The 20,238-nt window shown below is 43.8% G+C and overlaps 1 protein-coding gene across 3 annotated transcripts in view; it reads left to right on the top strand.

The window, feature by feature from the left end:
* The window catches only part of LOC115129315 (protein AF-10-like), a 90,628-nt gene that overhangs the window by 56,222 nt on the left and 14,168 nt on the right, over window positions 1-20,238 (top strand). For 2 of the 3 annotated variants that reach the window (XM_065019295.1, XM_065019296.1), the window contains exons 9-11: window positions 8,211-8,359; window positions 15,091-15,208; window positions 19,428-19,509. In XM_065019295.1, coding sequence (XP_064875367.1) covers window positions 8,211-8,359; window positions 15,091-15,208; window positions 19,428-19,509 — 349 coding nt within the window. The remainder of the gene's footprint in view (window positions 1-8,210; window positions 8,360-15,090; window positions 15,209-19,427; window positions 19,510-20,238) is intronic. The other variant, XM_065019297.1, reaches the window with a different exon arrangement.

The raw sequence follows: 20,238 nt of genomic DNA, 5'->3' as shown, positions 1-20,238 counted from the left end.
TGTGTGTGTGTGTGTGTGTGTGTGTGTACTGTAAATATTTAGCTGGGGGTTAATGTGAGGCGGTAATGGAGATTCTTGTCGTTAATCTCATCCCTCCATCCTGTCTCCTGCCGTTCCCGCTGACAGATAGATAGTTAATCTGACAGATTGTTGTGTGTGTGTGTGATGGTTGGGGGCTAAATGGGGGTTATATCTTGGTTGGGTTAATGTTTGATAATACAGGGTGTGTCTGGGTGGGGGGTTAATCAGTGCTGGTTAATGTCATCGGGAGGGCAGCTTGGGTTAAAGTAGGCTTCACGTTTTACAGGCAGGGCTCCAGCCGTCTGATATGTTGGCTGCTGTTCAGTGTATTATCTCTCCTGGTTTACCCTCTCTAAACCTACTCCATCTCTCCTGGTTTATCCTCTCTAAACCTAGTACATCTCTCCTGGTTTACCCTCTCTAAACCTAGTACATCTCTCCTGGTTTACCCTCTCTAAACCTAGTACATCTCTCCTGGTTTACCCTCTCTAAACCTAGTACATCTCTCCTGGTTTACCTTCTCTAAACCTAGTACATCTCTCCTGGTTTACCTTCTCTAAACCTAGTACATCTCTCCTGGTTTACCCTCTCTAAACCTAGTACATCTCTCCTGGTGAGGGTGAGCCCCCCCCCAGGCTTAGACGTGGTGGGTCCCTGGCCTGAGGAGGATGGATGGGGGGGTGATGTTGTTAAGTCCTTATTGATCACTTTTGATTGATTCCCAATTGGACAGTCCTACACCGATGTAGCTGAGCTAATGCGACTGCCCCCCCACACACATCCCCAGCCATCCTTTCTTATGTGTTGTTGATGATTCACTAGAGGCCATAAAAGCATGTTAGCTACATGTGTTCCTGTGTAGACATGAGAAATGGAGCCTAGCTTTGGGATGGATATGTGTAGGTGGACCAATAAGTAGGGGACAGGTAGCAATATGCCAATACATTTTGTATTTTCAATGACAAGACTTATAATAATGTTTTATCTGTAGAGAGTTAACTTCAGATTGCTCGTTTCATAACCTTTTCGATGTTTAGTCCTCTATATAGGACCGGCTCGCTCTAATATGTCTGTGTACAGCGAGCTCTGTGAACGTCAACGTCAAACGCATTAAACTCCCTAAAAGCGGTGGTTGTCCCGATTTTCATATGCGCTATTGCAAGCACTGCTGTGTTTCATAGACATGGGAAATCAGTGTTTTGCATAGGGAGCAACACGTTACATTTTCTGGCCTATCCAGACAAAGAGAGCATTTCCTGTGCCTGTGAAACTCACAAGTGCGCTTGCAATAGCGCATATGAATCGGGAGAATCTAGCGGAAGCAACAATAGTAGTCGTTTCATTTCGCTGTGATCTCAAATGGGATTTATAGCTCTAAACATATATATTTTTAAATAATTTATATAAAGGCCACTTTATCTTGGTCACAGACGGACGAAATCACTTCGTGCTTAAAGTTGAAGTTGTGACGAGTCTGCACACATTCGAAAAGTCGATGTTGTCAGTTATATGAAATGGTGCCAATATATTTTTGTCACTAAGTATGATCATACAGTATTTATTTTACACTTATATTTAGAAAGCATTTCAGTCATTTCAAGCCCTATTGCCCCACTTTTGTTGAATAGGAAAACAATTATATGCATTTTCATATTTGTGTAATATTTGTACTGTGTTTTAGCTTGTATTCTCAAAAGTGACTACATTTTATAGCAAATCTTTTTTAAACCAGAAATGTGAGTTCCAGACCTTTCTAAAACTATGCAGCATTACCAGTTATTGTTTATGGCCACCTCGTGAAAAATAATTACTTTTGGGTATATCTATTTTCACAGAAATCTACATTTAGCCTTTAATTCAAATCAAATCAAATGTTATTGGTCACATTCACATGGTTAGCAGATGTTATTGGTCACATACTCATGGTTAACAGATGTTATTGGTCACATACACATGGTTAGCAGATGGTAATGGTCACATACTCATGGTTAACAGATGTTATTGGTCACATACACATGGTTAGCAGATGGTAATGGTCACATACACATGGTTAGCAGATGGTAATGGTCACATACACATGGTTAGCAGATGGTAATGGTCACATACACATGGTTAGCAGATGGTAATGGTCACATACACATGGTTAGCAGATGGTAATGGTCACATACACATGGTTAGCAGATGGTAATGGTCACATACTCATGGTTAACAGATGTTATTGGTCACATACTCATGGTTAGCAGATGGTAATGGTCACATACACATGGTTAGCAGATGGTAATGGTCACATACACATGGTTAGCAGATGTTAATGGTCACATGCACATGGTTAGCAGATGTTAATGGTCACATACTCATGGTTAACAGATGTTATTGGTCACATACACATGGTTAACAGATGTTATTGGTCACATACACATGGTTAGCAGATGTTATTGGTCACATACTCATGGTTAACAGATGTTATTGGTCACATACACATGGTTAACAGATGTTATTGGTCACATACACATGGTTAGCAGATGTTATTGGTCACATACACATGGTTAGCAGATGTTATTGGTCACATACACATGGTTAGCAGATGTTAATGGTCACATACTCATGGTTAACAGATGTTATTGGTCACATACACATGGTTAGCAGATGTTATTGGTCACATACACATGGTTAACAGATGTTAATGGTCACATACACATGGTTAGCAGATGTTAATGGTCACATACACATGGTTAGCAGATGTTAATGGTCACATACACATGGTTAACAGATGTTATTGGTCACATACACATGGTTAGCAGATGTTATTGGTCACATACACATGGTTAGCAGATGTTAATGGTCACATACTCATGGTTAGCAGATGTTATTGGTCACATACACATGGTTAACAGATGTTATTGGTCACATACACATGGTTAGCAGATGTTATTGGTCACATACACATGGTTAGCAGATGTTAATGGTCACATACTCATGGTTAGCAGATGTTAATGGTCACATACACATGGTTAGCAGATGTTATTGGTCACATTCACATGGTTAGCAGATGTTAATGGTCACATACTCATGGTTAGCAGATGTTAATGGTCACATACACATGGTTAGCAGATGTTAATGGTCACATACTCATGGTTAGCAGATGTTATTGGTCACATACACATGGTTAACAGATGTTATTGGTCACATACACATGGTTAGCAGATGTTATTGGTCACATACACATGGTTAGCAGATGTTAATGGTCACATACTCATGGTTAGCAGATGTTAATGGTCACATACACATGGTTAGCAGATGTTATTGGTCACATTCACATGGTTAGCAGATGTTAATGGTCACATACTCATGGTTAGCAGATGTTAATGGTCACATACACATGGTTAGCAGATGGTAATGGTCACATACACATGGTTAGCAGATGGTAATGGTCACATACACATGGTTAACAGATGGTAATGGTCACATTCACATGGTTAACAGATGTTATTGGTCACATGCACATGGTTAGCAGATGTTAATGGTCACATACACATGGTTAGCAGATGTTAATGGTCACATACACATGGTTAGCAGATGGTAATGGTCACATACTCATGGTTAGCAGATGTTAATGGTCACATACTCATGGTTAGCAGATGTTAATGGTCACATACTCATGGTTAGCAGATGTTAATGGTCACATACTCATGGTTAGCAGATGTTAATGGTCACATACTCATGGTTAGCAGATGTTAATGGTCACATACACATGGTTAGCAGATGTTAATGGTCACATACACATGGTTAGCAGATGGTAATGGTCACATACTCATGGTTAGCAGATGGTAATGGTCACATACACATGGTTAGCAGATGTTATTGGTCACATACACATGGTTAGCAGATGGTAATGGTCACATACACATGGTTAGCAGATGTTAATGGTCACATACACATGGTTAGCAGATGTTATTGGTCACATACACATGGTTAGCAGATGGTAATGGTCACATACTCATGGTTAGCAGATGGTAATGGTCACATACACATGGTTAGCAGATGGTAATGGTCACATACACATGGTTAGCAGATGGTAATGGTCACATACTCATGGTTAGCAGATGTTAATGGTCACATACACATGGTTAGCAGATGTTATTGGTCACATACACATGGTTAGCAGATGGTAATGGTCACATACACATGGTTAGCAGATGTTATTGGTCACATACACATGGTTAGCAGATGGTAATGGTCACATACTCATGGTTAGCAGATGTTAATGGTCACATACACATGGTTAGCAGATGTTATTGGTCACATACACATGGTTAGCAGATGGTAATGGTCACATACTCATGGTTAGCAGATGGTAATGGTCACATACACATGGTTAGCAGATGGTAATGGTCACATACTCATGGTTATCAGATGGTAATGGTCACATACACATGGTTAGCAGATGGTAATGGTCACATACACATGGTTAGCAGATGTTAATGGTCACATACACATGGTTAGCAGATGTTAATGGTCACATACACATGGTTAACATATGTTATTGGTCACATGCACATGGTTAACAGATGTTATTGGTCACATACACATGGTTAGCAGATGTTATTGGTCACATACACATGGTTAGCAGATGTTAATGGTCACATACACATGGTTAGCAGATGTTAATGGTCACATACACATGGTTAGCAGATGTTATTGGTCACATACACGTGGTTAACAGATGTTAATGGTCACATACTCATGGTTAGCAGATGTTAATGGTCACATACACATGGTTAGCAGATGTTATTGGTCACATACACATGGTTAGCAGATGTTAATGGTCACATACTCATGGTTAACAGATGTTAATGGTCACATACACATGGTTAGCAGATGTTATTGGTCACATACACATGGTTAACAGATGTTAATGGTCACATACACATGGTTAGCAGATGTTAATGGTCACATACACATGGTTAGCAGATGTTATTGGTCACATACACATGGTTAGCAGATGTTAATGGTCACATACACATGGTTAGCAGATGTTATTGGTCACATACACATGGTTAGCAGATGTTAATGGTCACATACACATGGTTAGCAGATGTTAATGGTCACATACACATGGTTAGCAGATGTTATTGGTCACATACACATGGTTAGCAGATGTTAATGGTCACATACACATGGTTAGCAGATGTTAATGGTCACATACACATGGTTAGCAGATGTTAATGGTCACATACACATGGTTAGCAGATGTTATTGGTCACATACACATGGTTAGCAGATGTTAATGGTCACATACACATGGTTAGCAGATGTTATTGGTCACATACACATGGTTAGCAGATGTTAATGGTCACATACACATGGTTAGCAGATGTTAATGGTCACATGCACATGGTTAGCAGATGTTAATGTGAGTGTAGTGAAATGCTTGTGCTTCTAGTTCCCGACAGTGCAGTAATATCTAACAAGTGATCTAACAATTCCCCAACAACTACTTTATACACACATTCAAGGTAGCATCAAATAATGTAGCTTAATGTAGTCAGTTGTCTTATTTTAACATTAATGTCTGGTATAGAATTCTGTTATTGAATGGTATTAGACCATCATCTGAAATGACCTTATCGGTATATAAATAGTGGATTGTCTTCAACAATCTTGTAAGTTAGGAGCTGTGTTGTATTGTGTAGATGATGGTATGATTTGAGGAGTAGTCTAGGAGTTTATGCAGTATGTGATCCCCACCCCCCCTCTCAGGCACAAAGCACTCTTGTTCCTCTTGTGAATGTGTGCTGCCAACAGCCATTCAGCCTTTTGTGGGGTGATGGGGGCCTCTCTCTCTCTCTCTCTTCTTCTCCCCACAACCACCACCACCATCCCAGGGGTCACTAAGGGGCAGGGGCAGAGTTTATCCCGTGTGTGTGTGTGTGTGTGTGTGTGTGTGTGTGTGTGTGTGTGTGTGTGTGTGTGTGTGTGTGTGTGTGTGTGTGTGCGCTCTGTGTGTGTGTATGTATATAAAATCAATGAAATAGCAGCAGCAACAAACAGAGAAATAGAAGGACATGTGATGGAGTCACATGAATATGTATGGGACCTCTCCAGTCTTCAACCCTGTATGAAAAGCTGTGTGTTGTGATAGAAGAATGTGTGAGTCATCAGATTTCTTCCTGTTATTCTGGGTCAGCTGCAGGACTGACATACTGCGTGTGTGTTTAATATGCGTTTGTTTGTGTGTCTTTAATATGTATGTGTGTTTGAGTGTCTTTAATATCTGTGTGTGTGTTTAATACCTGGGTGTGTTTAATACCTGGGTGTGTGTGTTTAATACCTGGGTGTGTGTGTTTAATACCTGGGTGTGTTTAATACCTGGGTGTGTTTAATACCTGTGTGTTTAATACCTGGGTGTGTTTAATACCTGGGTGTGTTTAATACCTGGGTGTGTTTAATACCTGGGTGTGTGTGTTTAATACCTGGGTGTGTGTGTATAATACCTGTGTGTGTTTAATACCTGTGTGTGTTTAATACCTGGGTGTGTTTAATACCTGGGTGTGTGTGTTTAATACCTGGGTGTGTTTAATACCTGGGTGTGTGTGTTTAATACCTGGGTGGGTGTGTTTAATACCTGGGTGTGTGTGTTTAATACCTGGGTGTGTTTAATACCTGGGTGTGTGTGTTTAATTCCTGGGTGTGTTTAATACCTGGGTGGGTGTGTTTAATACCTGGGTGGGTGTGTTTAATACCTGGGTGTGTGTGTTTAATACCTGGGTGTGTGTGTTTAATACCTGGGTGTGTGTGTTTAATACCTGGGTGTGTGTGTTTAATACCTGGGTGTGTGTGTTTAATACCTGGGTGTGTGTGTTTAATACCTGGGTGTGTGTGTTTAATACCTGGGTGTGTTTAATACCTGGGTGTGTTTAATACCTGGGTATGTGTGTTTAATACCTGGGTGTGTGTGTTTAATACCTGGGTGTGTGTGTTTAATACCTGGGTGTGTGTGTTTAATACCTGGGTGTGTTTAATACGTGGGTGTGTTTAATACCTGGGTGTGTTTAATACCTGTGTGTGTTTAATACCTGGGTGTGTGTGTTTAATACCTGGGTGTGTGTGTTTAATACCTGGGTGTGTTTAATACCTGGGTGTGTGTGTTTAATACCTGGGTGTGTGTGTTTAATACCTGGGTGTGTTTAATACCTGGGTGTGTTTAATACCTGGGTGTGTTTAATACCTGGGTGTGTTTAATACCTGGGTGTGTTTAATACCTGGGTGTGTGTGTTTAATACCTGGGTGTGTGTGTTTAATACCTGGGTGTGTGTGTTTAATACCTGGGTGTGTGTGTTTAATACCTGGGTGTGTGTGTTTAATACCTGGGTGTGTGTGTTTAATACCTGGGTGTGTTTAATACCTGGGTGTGTTTAATACCTGGGTGTGTGTGTTTAATATCTGGGTGTGTGTGTTTAATACCTGGGTGTGTTTAATACCTGGGTGTGTGTGTTTAATACCTGGGTGTGTGTGTTTCATACCTGTGTGTGTGTGTTTAATACCTGGGTGTGTTTAATACATGGGTGTGTTTAATACCTGTGTGTGTTTAATACCTGGGTGTGTGTGTTTAATACCTGGGTGTGTGTGTTTAATACCTGGGTGTGTTTAATACCTGGGTGTGTGTGTTTAATACCTGGGTGTGTGTGTTTAATACCTGGGTGTGTGTGTTTAATACCTGTGTGTGTTTAATACCTGGGTGTGTGTGTTTAATACCTGGGTGTGTGTGTTTAATACCTGGGTGTGTGTGTTTAATACCTGTGTGTGTGTGTTTAATACCTGTGTGTGTGTGTTTAATACCTGTGTGTGTGTGTGTGTGGGTGTGTGTGTGTTTAATGCCTGGGTGTGTGTGTGTTTAATGCCTGTGTGTGTGTGTTTAATACCTGTGTGTGTGTGTGTGTGTGTGTTTGTGTGTGTGTGTGTGTTTAATACCTGGGTGTGTGTGTGTTTAATACCTGGGTTTGGGTGTGTTTGTGTGTGTTTAATATGTGTATACATGCTGAATGCCTGTTATTGCTCTGATTTGATCAAGCCCACTCATTCATGGCATCAATCACTACTTTCCTGCAGACTTATCAACACCAGACAATGAGGACTGCCATGGTTATGAAAAATGATCATAGTGATGATGATGATGTCTCTCTTTGTAGGTGCATTCTCCAGTGGTGACGTGTCATCAGGGGCGGGACCTGTTGCTATGGGTGGCGCTAACTCTGAGTTGCAGCAGCCGACACCCTCACTAGCCCCTCCCACTCCCCTCACTGCCACAGCCCCCCTGACCAGCACAGCCTCCTCCCATGTGAGCAGACACACACACATAAACACACACACACACACACACACACACACACACACACACATACACACCACTGCACACCACATACACACATACATACAGTGGGGCAAAAAAGTATTTAATCAGCCACCAATTGTGCAAGTTCTCCCACTTAAAAAGATGAGAGAGGCCTGTAATTTTCATCATAGGCACACTTCAGCTATGACAGACAAAATGAGAGAGAAAAAATCCAGAAAATCATATTGTAGGATTTTTAATGAATTTATTTGCAAATTATGGTGGAAAATAAGTATTTGGTCAATAACAAAAGTTTATCTCAATACTTTGTTATATACCCTTTATTAGCAATGACAGATATCAAACATTTTCTGTAAGTCTTCACAAGGTTTTCACACACTGTTGCTGGTATTTTGGCCCATTCCTCCATGCAGATCTCCTCTAGAGCAGTGATGTTTTGGGGCTGTTGCTGGGCAACACGGACTTTCAACTCCCTCCAAAGATTTTCTATGGGGTTGAGATCTGGAGACTGGCTAGGCCACTCCAGGACCTTGAAATGCCTCTTACGAAGCCACTCCTTCATTGCCCGGGTGGTGTGTTTGGGATCATTGTCATGCTGAAAGACCCAGCCACGTTTCATCTTCAATGCCCTTGCTGATGGAAGGAGGTTTTCACTCAAAATCTCACGATACATGGCCCCATTCATTCTTTCCTTTACACGGATCAGTCGTCCTGGTCCCTTTGCAGAAAAACAGCCCCAAAGCATGATGTTTCCACCCCCATGCTTCACAGTAGGTATGGTGTTCTTTGGATGCAACTCAGCATTCTTTGTCCTCCAAACACGACGAGTGAGGTTTTTACCAAAAAGTTATATTTTGGTTTCATCTGACCATATGACATTCTGCCAATCTTCTTCTGGATCATCCAAATGCTCTCTAGCAAACTTCAGACGGGCCTGGACATGTACTGGCTTAAGCAGGGGGACACGTCTGGCACTGCATGATTTGAGTCCCTGGCGGCGTAGTGTGTTACTGATGGTAGGCTTTGTTACTTTGGTCCCAGCTCTCTGCAGGTCATTCACGGGGTCCCCCCGTGTGGTTCTGGGATTTTTGTTCACCGTTCTTGTGATCATTTTGACCCCACGGGGTGAGATCTTCTGTGGAGCCCCAGATCGAGGGAGTCTGTCAGTGGTCTTGTATGTCTTCCATTTCCCAATAATTGCTCCCACAGTTGATTTCATGCACACGCACACACACACACACACCATACACACCACACATATACACACATACACACACACACACATACACACCACCACACACATACACACCACCAGACACCACACACATACACACCACCACACACACATATATACACACCACCAGACACCACACACATACACACCACCAGACACCACACACATACACACACACACCACACATACACACCACCGCACACCACACACGAATACCACACACACATACACACCACCAGACACCACACACATACACACCACACACACACACAGACTAGACCTGTACTGAGCAGTCAGATCAACGTTAATGTCAGAGACATACAAGTTAAATAAAGTTCTGGAAAGCATGAGAGACAGGTTTCATATCTAACATCCTGACCACCCCCCATCTCTGACCCCTGACCTCCTAGCTGGTCCTCTTTCCAAATGAGCAGGGGCTCTTTTTCTCTCTCTCTGCCCAGTTGTCCCTCCCCCCATCTCTCTCATTTCAATTCAAAGGGCTTTATTGACCTGGGAAACATATGTTTACATTGCCAAAGCAAATTAAATGGATAAGAAACAAAAGTGAAATAAACAAAACAAAATCACAGTTAACATTACACTCCAACAGAATAAAGACATTTCAAATGTCATATTATGTTTATATACATTACATTACATTTAAGTCATTTAGCAGACGCTCTTATCCAGAGCGACTTACAAATTGGTGCGTTCACCTTAAGACATCCAGTGGAACAGCCACTTTACAATAGTGCATCTAAATCTTTTAGGGGGTGAGAAGGATTACTATCCTATCCTAGGTATTCCTGAAAGAGGTGGGGTTTCAGGTGTCTCCGGAAGGTGGTGATTGACTCCGCTGTCCTGGCGTCGTGAGGGAGTTTGTTCCACCATTGGGGGCCAGAGCAGCAACAGTTTTGACTGGGCTGCGCGGAACTGTACTTCCTCAGTGGTAGGGAGGCGAGCAGGCCAGAGGTGGATGAACGAGTGCCCTTGTTTGGGTGTAGGGCCTGATCAGAGCCTGGAGGTACTGAGGTGCCGTTCCCCTCACAGCTCCGTAGGCAAGCACCATGGTCTTGTAGCGGATGCGAGCTTCAACTGGAAGCCAGTGGAGAGCGGAGGAGCGGGGTGACGTGAGAGAACTTGGGAAGGTTGAACACCAGACGGGCTGCGGCGTTCTGGATGAGTTGTAGGGGTTTAATGGCACAGGCAGGGAGCCCAGCCAACAGCGAGTTGCAGTAATCCAGACGGGAGATGACAAGTGCCTGGATTAGGACCTGCGCTGCTTCCTGTGTGAGGCAGGGTCCCCATGTTGTAGAGCATGAACCTACAAGAACGGGCCACCGCCTTGATGTTAGTTGAGAACGACAGGGTGTTGTCCAGGATCACGCCAAGGTTCTTAGCGCTCTGGGAGGAGGACACAATGGAGTTGTCAACCGTGATGGCGAGATCATGGAATGGGCAGTCCTTCCCCGGGAGGAAGAGCAGCTCCGTCTTGCCGAGGTTCAGCTTGAGGTGGTGATCCGTCATCCACACTGATATGTCTGCCAGACATGCAGAGATGCGTTTCGCCACCTGGTCATCAGAAGGGGGAAAGTAACAACAGACAGGGACATTGGACCGTTGTAGAGGCGCAAATATGATGAGAATTGACCCATTGATTTTGGGTTCACTTATATTGGGAGTAGAGTTTTTCCTCACCCACAATGTGTTATAGTACTTTTGCACATATCTCACAACTCAATGAAACCTTCACTCTTGCGCAGACATTTAGGAACAAAACCTGACAATTCGAAAAATAAGCCACAGGAGTTTTTTTGAATGAGAATTAAGACAACTTTCGAGTAGTAAGATATGTATAAAAGCAACAGATACTATTAATAAGAAGGGTCTAGAAGTGTCTTATAAGGTGAGCTACAAAGTGGGTAGGACAGGCAAGCCCCATACTATTGTGGAGGACTTCATTATTCCTGCTGCCACAGATATGACTGGGACAATGCTGGGGGAAAAGGCCCAAAAAAAATATACAGACAATGCCCTCATCAAACAACACTGTTTCACGATGCATCAGTGACATGGCAGGAGATGTTTTGAAACAATTACTGCTTCGCATACAAGCCAGTGAATTCTATGCGTTACAGCTGGATGAGTCAACAGACCTGGCGGGAAACCAGAACAGCTGGAAAGGATATTTTTAAAGTACTGGACAGCTTTGTGACATCAAATGGACTTTGGTGGTCAAGATGTATTGGTATCTGTACTGATGGCACAAAAGCCATGACAGGGAAACATAGTGGAGTGGTAACGTGCATTCAAGCAGTTGCTCCCAACACCACTTGGGTACACTGCAGCATCCACGAGAGGCTCTTGCTGCTAAGGGAATGTCTGACAGCTTGATAGACGTTTTGGACACTACATATACAGTGTTGTAACGATGTGCAAATAGTTAAAGTTCAAAAGGGAAAATAAACAAACATAAATATGGGTTGTATTTACAATGGTGTTTGTTCTTCACTGGTTGACCTTTTCTTGTGGCAACAGGTCACAAAATCTTGCTGCTGTGATGGCACACTAGTATTTCACCGAATAGATATGGGAGTTTATACAAATTGGGTTTATTTTCAAATTCTTTGTTGATCTGTGTAATCTGAGGGAAATATGTTTCTCTAATATGGTCATACATTGGGCAGGAGGTTAGGAAGTGCAGCTCAGTTTCCACCTCATTTTGTGGGCAGTGTGCACATAGCCTGTCTTTTCTTGAGAGCCAGGTCTGCCTTACGGCTGCCTTTCTCAATAGCAAGGCTATGCTCACTGATTCTGTACATAGTCAAAGCTTTCCTTAATTTTGGGTCAGTCACAGTGGTCAGGTATTCTGTCACTGTGTACTCTCTGTTTAGGGACAAATAGCATTCTAGTTTGCTCAGTTTTTTTGTAAATTATTTCCAATGTGTCAAGTAATTATCTTTTTGTTTTCTCATGATTTGGTTGGGTCTAATTGTGTTGCTGTCCTGGGGCTCTGTGGGGTCTGTTTGTGTTTGTGAACAGAGCCCCAGCACCAGCTTGCTTAGGGGACTCTTCTCCAGGATAATCTCTCTGTAGGTGATAGCTTTGTTATGGAAGGTTTGGGAATCGCTTCCTTTTAGGTAGTTGTAGAATTTAACGTCTCTTTTCTGGATTTTGATAATTAGTGGGTATCGGCCTAATTCTGCTCTGCATGCATTATTTGGTGTTTTAAGTTCTACACAGATGATATTTTTTGCAGAATTCTGCATGCAGTGTCTCAATTTGGTGTTTGTCCCATTTTGTGAATTCTTGGTTGGTGAGCGTACCCCAGACCTCACAACTATAAAAGGCAATGGGTCCTATAACTGATTCAAGTACACTGCTCAAAAAAATAAAGGGAATACTTAAACAACACAATGTAACTCTAAGTTAATCACACTTCTGTGAAATCAAACTGTCCACTTAGGAAGCAACACTGATTGACAATAAATTTCACATGCTGTTGTGCAAATGGAATAGACAACAGGGGGAAATTATAGGCAATTAGCAAGACACCCCCAATAAAGGAGTGGTTCTGCAGGTGGTGACCACAGACCACTTCTCAGTTCCTATGCTTCCTGGCTGATGTTTTGGTCACTTTTGAATGCTGGTGGTGCTTTCACTCTAGTGGTAGCATGAGACGGAGTCTACAACCCACACAAGTGGCTCAGGTAGTGCAGCTCATCCAGGATGGCACATCAATGCGAGCTGTGGCAAGAAGGTTTGCTGTGTCTGTCAGCGTAGTGTCCAGAGCATGGAGGCGCTACCAGGAGACAGGCCAGTACATCAGGAGACGTGGAGGAGGCCGTAGGAGGGCAACAACCCAGCAGCAGGACCGCTACCTCCGCCTTTGTGCAAGGAGGAGCACTGCCAGAGCCCTGCAAAATGACCTCCAGCAGGCCACAAATGTGCATGTGTCTGCTCAAACGGTCAGAAACACTCCATGAGGGTGGTATGAGGGCCCGACGTCCACAGGTGGGGGTTGTGCTTACAGCCCAACACCGTGCAGGATGTTTGGAATTTGCCAGAGAACACCAAGATTGGCAAATTCGCCACTGGCACCTTGTGCTCTTCACAGATGAAAGCAGGTTCACACTGAGCACATGTGACAGACGTGACAGAGTCTGGAGTCGCCGTGGAGAACGTTCTGCTGCCTGCAACATCCTCCAGCATGACCGGTTTGGAGGTGGGTCAGTCATGGTGTGGGGTGGCATTTCTTTGGGGGGGCCCGCACAGCCCTCCATGTGCTCGCCAGAGGTAGCCTGACTGCCATTAGGTACCGAGATGAGATCCTCAGACCCCTTGTGAGACCATAGGCGGGTGTGTTTGGCCCTGGGTTCCTCATAATGCAAGACAATGCTAGACCTCATGTGGCTGGAGTGTGTCAGCAGTTCCTGCAAGAGGAAGGCATTGATGCTATGGACTGGCCCGCCCGTTCCCCAGACCTGAATCCAATTGAGCACATCTGGGACATCATGTCTCGCTCCATCCACCAACACCACTTTGCACCACAGACTGTCCAGGAGTTGGCAGATGCTTTAGTCCAGGTCTGGGAGGAGATCCATCAGGAGACCATCCGCCACCTCATCAGGAGCATGCCCAGGCGTTGTAGGGAGGTCATACAGGCACATGGAGGTCACACACACTACTGAGCCTCATTTTGACTTGTTTTAAGGACATTACATCAAAGTTGGATCAGCCTGTAGTGTGGTTTTCCACTTTAATTTTGAGTGTGACTCCAAATTCAGACCTCCATGGGTTGATAAATTGTATTTCCATTGATAATTTTTGTGTGATTTTGTTGTCAGCACATTCAACTATGTAAAGAAAAAAGTATTTAATAAGAATATTTCATTCATTCAGATCTAGGATGTGTTATTTTAGTGTTCCCTTTATTTTTTTGAGCAGTGTATTTTTTGCCAGATCCTACATTGAAGGCCCTTCTTGCCTTGTCTCTCAGATTGTTCACAGCTTTGTGGAAGTTACCTGTGGCACTGATGTTTAGACCGAGGGATGTATAGTTTGTGTGCTTTAGGGCAACGGTGCCTAGATGGAATTTGTATTTGTGGTCCTGGCTACTGGACCTTTTTTGGAACACCATTATTTTTGTCTTACTGAGATTTACTGTCAGGGCCCAGGTCTGACAGAATCTGTGCAGAAGATTTAGGTGCTGCTTTAGGCCCTCTCTGCTTTCCCCTGATCTGACAGGCACTATGGAGGAGTAAAAGGGATCCAATTCTACCAGTCACCCTTCTGGTCCCACCACACACATTCTCCCCTCTCATACATAGCGGAGAGGAGGCCCAGGGTAGCAGGACATCATGTCTATATACTACCTGTAGAGGACAGAAAGCTGCTCCATGCACAGTGTGTCTGTCTCCCCAAGTCACCAACTGCATCCAGTCATCCCCATGTATTGTAACTGAGTGTCTCTCTCCTGTAGGTGAGTGGGTTACCAGGTCTAGTGTTCAACATGGCTCCCTCCCACATGTTTGGAAACCGACTCAACCCCAACTCTGCCATGGCTGCTCTCATCGCACAGTCTGAGGCTTCCCCCACAGGTTGGCACCAACGTGTGTGTGTGTGTGTGTGTGTGTGTGTGTGTGTGTGTGTGTGTGTGTGTGTGTGTGTGTGATCATGGATAAGTCACGGTCTACAGAGGGTCCAGAGTTCACCACACCCACTGACTGACTCCTCCCACTGACACACTGCTTAGGTTACGGCACACACACGCACATATGCACACACACACACACACACACACACACACACACACACACACACACACACAGCAGTGCCGGGTTAGAGAGAAGGATTGACTGTGTGGGATGTGATGACTGGTCTACTTGTGGACATAGGAGGAATAGGGCTGGGTGATATGGGCAAAATATCATATCACAATATTTTTTCACATTTTTGACAGTATTTCAGGTTTTTGAATATGAAATGCTGTAAATATGCTTTCTGAGTATATCATGACCTTAGGGTGGCAACAGATAAATTATAAGTGATTCTAAACAAACAAAATGATTTTCATCAATCAATATCTGTGTTTTCTGCACTTTTGTCATTATTTCCACACTGACAGGCAGCATGATATGGGCAAAAATATAGGCTTAGTTAATTGGTGAACTGTTGAAATCATGGAAATATAATGATTATTTGAATTCTATACTTGAAATATAGTGAGCTGAACCTTGAATACATTGTTGTTTGACATGAAAACAAATGAATAAGCCAGTGAGTAATTATTGACCGGATAGGAACCAAAGTGTTGGTCAGTGTTTCCAGGTTACCCTAATTTAGATGTTACATTACATGTTTTTTCTTACTTCATGTAGCTAGCTAGCTGGCCAACATATTAATGCTTTGCTTATTCCTCTCTACACCGTTGCACAAGCATGCTTATCAAAGCCTACACCAGCACTGGTAGCAGGCACTATTAGCTAACTAGCTACGTTTGCTGTGACTCTTAGTTGGCCAGCTAGCTAGCTAGCTAAATGTACTCACTAGTGATTAGCATTAGCAGCTAACACAAATTATTTTAGCAACATCTTGCTCAGAAAAGACAAACTTTTAGTTTGCAGACAGTAAGGTACAGACCTGGGCCCTGACAGTAAGTCTCAGTAAGACAAAAATAAGGGTGTTCCAAAAAAGGTCCAGTCGCCAGGACCACAAATACAACTATACATACCTCGGCCTAAACATCAGCACCACATGTAATTTCAACAAAGCTGTGAACAATATTGAGAGACAAGGCAAGAAGGGTCTTCAACGCCATCAAAAGGAACATAAAATTAGAAATACCAATTAGGATCTGGCTAAAAATACTTGAATCAGTTATTGAACCCATTGCCCTTTATGGTTGTGAGGTCTGGGGTCTGCTCACCAACCAAGAATTCACGAAATGGGACAAACACCAAATTGAGACTCTGCATGCAGTATTCTGCAAAAAATATCCTCCGTGTACAACGTAGAACACCAAATAATGCATGCAGAGCAGAATTAGGCCAATAACCGCTAATTATCCAAATCCAGAAAAGAGCCGTTAAATTCTACAACCACCTAAAAGGGAGTGATTCCCAAACCTTCCATAACAAAGCCATCACCTACAGAGAGATGAACCTGGAGAAGAGTCCCCTAAGCAAGCTGGTCCTGGGGCTCTGTTCACAAACACACCTCATAGAGCCCCGGGACAGCAACACAATTAGACCTTTCCAAATCATGAGAATATAGAAAGATAATTACTTGACACATTGGAAATAATTAACAAAAAAACAGAGCAAACTAGAATGCTATTTGTCCCTAAACAGAGAGTACACAGTGACAGAATACTTGACTAACACTTTTCAGCCCGGATTTGAACCCAATCTAACATCTCTGGAGAGACCTGAAAATAGCTGTGCTGTGACGCTCTCCATCCAACCTGACAGCGCTTGAGAGGATCTGCAGAGAAGAATGGGAGAAACTCCCCAAATACAGGTGTGCTAAGCTTGTAGCGTCATACCCAAGAAGACTCAAGGCTGTAATCACTGCAACAAAGTACTGCGTAAAGGGTGTGAATACTTATGTAAATGTAGTATTTCTGTTATTTATTTGTAATACATTTTTGCTTTGACATTATGGGGTATTGTATGTAGATGAGGATAATTTTTGGGGAATCCATTGTAGAACCATCCTGCAACGTAACATAATGTGGAACAAGTCAAGGGGTTTGAATACTTTCAGAATGCACTGTACACACACTAATAGTGTATAGAACGCTTCTAGAATGCACTGTACACACACTAATAGTGTATAGAACGCTTCTAGAATGCACTGTACACACACTAATAGTGTATAGAACGCTTCTAGAATGCACTGTACACACACTAATAGTGTATAGAACGCTTGAATGCACTGTACACACACTAATAGTGTATAGAACGCTTCTAGAATGCACTGTACACACACTAATAGTGTATAGAACGCTTCTAGAATGCACTGTACACACACTAATAGTGTATAGAACGCTTCTAGAATGCACTGTACACACACTAATAGTGTATAGAACGCTTCTAGAATGCACTGTACACACACTAATAGTGTATAGAACGCTTCTAGAATGCACTGTACACACACTAATAGTGTATAGAACGCTTCTAGAATGCACTGTACACACACTAATAGTGTATAGAACGCTTCTAGAATGCACTGTACACACACTAATAGTGTATAGAACGCTTCTAGAATGCACTGTACACACACTAATAGTGTATAGAACGCTTCTAGAATGCACTGTACACACACTAATAGTGTATAGAACGCTTCTAGAATGCACTGTACACACACTAATAGTGTATAGAACGCTTCTAGAATGCACTGTACACACACTAATAGTGTATAGAACGCTTCTAGAATGCACTGTACACACACTAATAGTGTATAGAACGCTTCTAGAATGCACTGTACACACACTAATAGTGTATAGAACGCTTCTAGAATGCACTGTACACACACTAATAGTGTATAGAACGCTTCTAGAATGCACTGTACACACACTAATAGTGCATAGAACGCTTCTAGAATGCACTGTACACACACTAATAGTGTATAGAACGCTTCTAGAATGCACTGTACACACACTAATAGTGTATAGAACGCTTCTAGAATGCACTGTACACACACTAATAGTGCATAGAACGCTTCTAGAATGCACTGTACACACACTAATAGTGTATAGAACGCTTCTAGAATGCAGCATGTCAGCAACATTGTTGCAGCCATCTGACCATGCAGTGTGAACAGCAACTAAGTGCTTGTGACTCTGTGGTGGAGCAACTGCTCTCTCCTTGAGTGACAGGGGGCAGGGCTTGGTGTGGTTAGAGAGAGAGGGTTAGAGAGAGAGGTGACTCAAGTAGAAAACAGAGTAACCTATAAGAACTGACATACACCGGAGTAGCGTATCACATTTAACAAGGCAAAGATTGAAATACTGTTACAAAAGGTGAAGAACAAACTGAAAGTGGTCTGTGCATCAATACTGGTATATAATAAATACGGTACGCCACCCAGCCCTGAGGGGGAGGAGTGGGAGAAAGGGGTGAGTCAAGTGTTTCCTGGTGTTTCAGTATCGCCTGCAGCCATTGGTCCTCCCTGACCTCTAGGGGTTAACTATTATGCGACTGGGTTGTGTGTGGGGGGGTGTTTTTGCTTTTGAATGACAGGCAGGAAAGGTGAAGAAGAGAGTCAAAGGGGGTCAAATAGGAGTTGAGATTGACTGTCGGAAGTGGAGACCAGCGCATGTCAAGTCCCGTATACTATTGTGTGTGTGTGCTTGTGTTAGCCTGTGTGCGCTGTGTTAGCCTGTGTGCGCTGTGTTAGCCTGTGTGCGCTGTGTTAGCGTGTGTGCTGTGTTAGCGTGTGTGCTGTGTTAGCCTGTGTGCGCTGTGTTAGCCTGTGTGCGCTGTGTTAGCCTGTGTGCGCTGTGTTAGCCTGTGTGCTGTGTTAGCCTGTGCGCTGTGTTAGCCTGTGTGCGCTGTGTTAGCCTGTGCACTGTGTTAGCCTGTGCGCTGTGTTAGCCTGTGCGCTGTGTTAGCCTGTGCGCTGTGTTAGCCTGTGTGCTGTGTTAGCCTGTGTGCGCTGTGTTAGCCTGTGCGCTGTGTTAGCCTGTGCGCTGTGTTAGCCTGTGTGCTGTGTTAGCGTGTGAGATTCATTACTCTTTGCAAGGAAAATGAACGTCTGGCCTGGGAGGGAGGGAGATACTATCACAGTTGTAAGTGTGTTATTTACTGTGTGTAGATCAGGATGTTGGAGATGGAAACAGTGTTGGAGCTCAGGGCTTCCCCAGACGAGCCTCTCCCAAGACCACCCTCTCTCCACAGTGAGTACACACACATTCCCCCTATTCCCGGCAAACCTATATTTACATTCCACACAAAATAACCTCCACCCATCTCTCTCTCTCTCTCTCTCTCTCTGTCTCTCTGTCTGTCTCTGTCTCTCTCTCTCTCTCTCTCTCTGTCTCTCTCTCTCTCTCTCTCTCTCTCTCTCTACCCCCTCTCTCTTTTCACCCCCTCTCTCTGTCCACCCCCTCTCTCTCTGTCCACCCCCTCTCTCTCTGTCCACCCCCTCTCTCTCTGTCCCCCCCTCTCTCTCTCTCTCTCTCTCTACCCCCTCTCTCTTTCCACCCCTCTCTCTGTCCACCCCCTCTCTCTCTGTCCACCCCCTCTCTCTCTGTCCCCCCTCTCTCTCTCTCTCTCTCTCTCTACCCCCTCTCTCTCTCCCCCCCTCTCTCTCTCTCTCTCTCTCTCTACCCCCTCTCTCTTTCTACCCTCTCTCTCTCCACCCATCCCTCTCTCTCTCCACACCCCTCTCTCCACCCCCTCTCTCTCCCACCCATCCCTCTCTCTCTCCACACCCCCTCTCTCCACCCCCCTCTCTCTCCCACCCATCCCTCTCTCTCTCTTCACCCACCCCCTCTCTCTCCACCCACCCCCTCTCTCTCTCCACCCCCTCTCTCCACCCATCCCTCTCTCTCTCTCTCCACCCCACTCTCTCTCTCTCCACTCACCCCCTCTCACTCTCTCCACCCCCTCTCTCTCCACCCCCC

This window comes from Oncorhynchus nerka, linkage group LG6 (assembly GCF_034236695.1).
Source record: "Oncorhynchus nerka isolate Pitt River linkage group LG6, Oner_Uvic_2.0, whole genome shotgun sequence".
Taxonomy (NCBI): Eukaryota; Metazoa; Chordata; class Actinopteri; order Salmoniformes; family Salmonidae; genus Oncorhynchus; species Oncorhynchus nerka.
The sequence above is the reverse complement of the archived record's forward strand: the minus strand, read 5'-3'. Positions and strand labels throughout refer to the sequence as shown.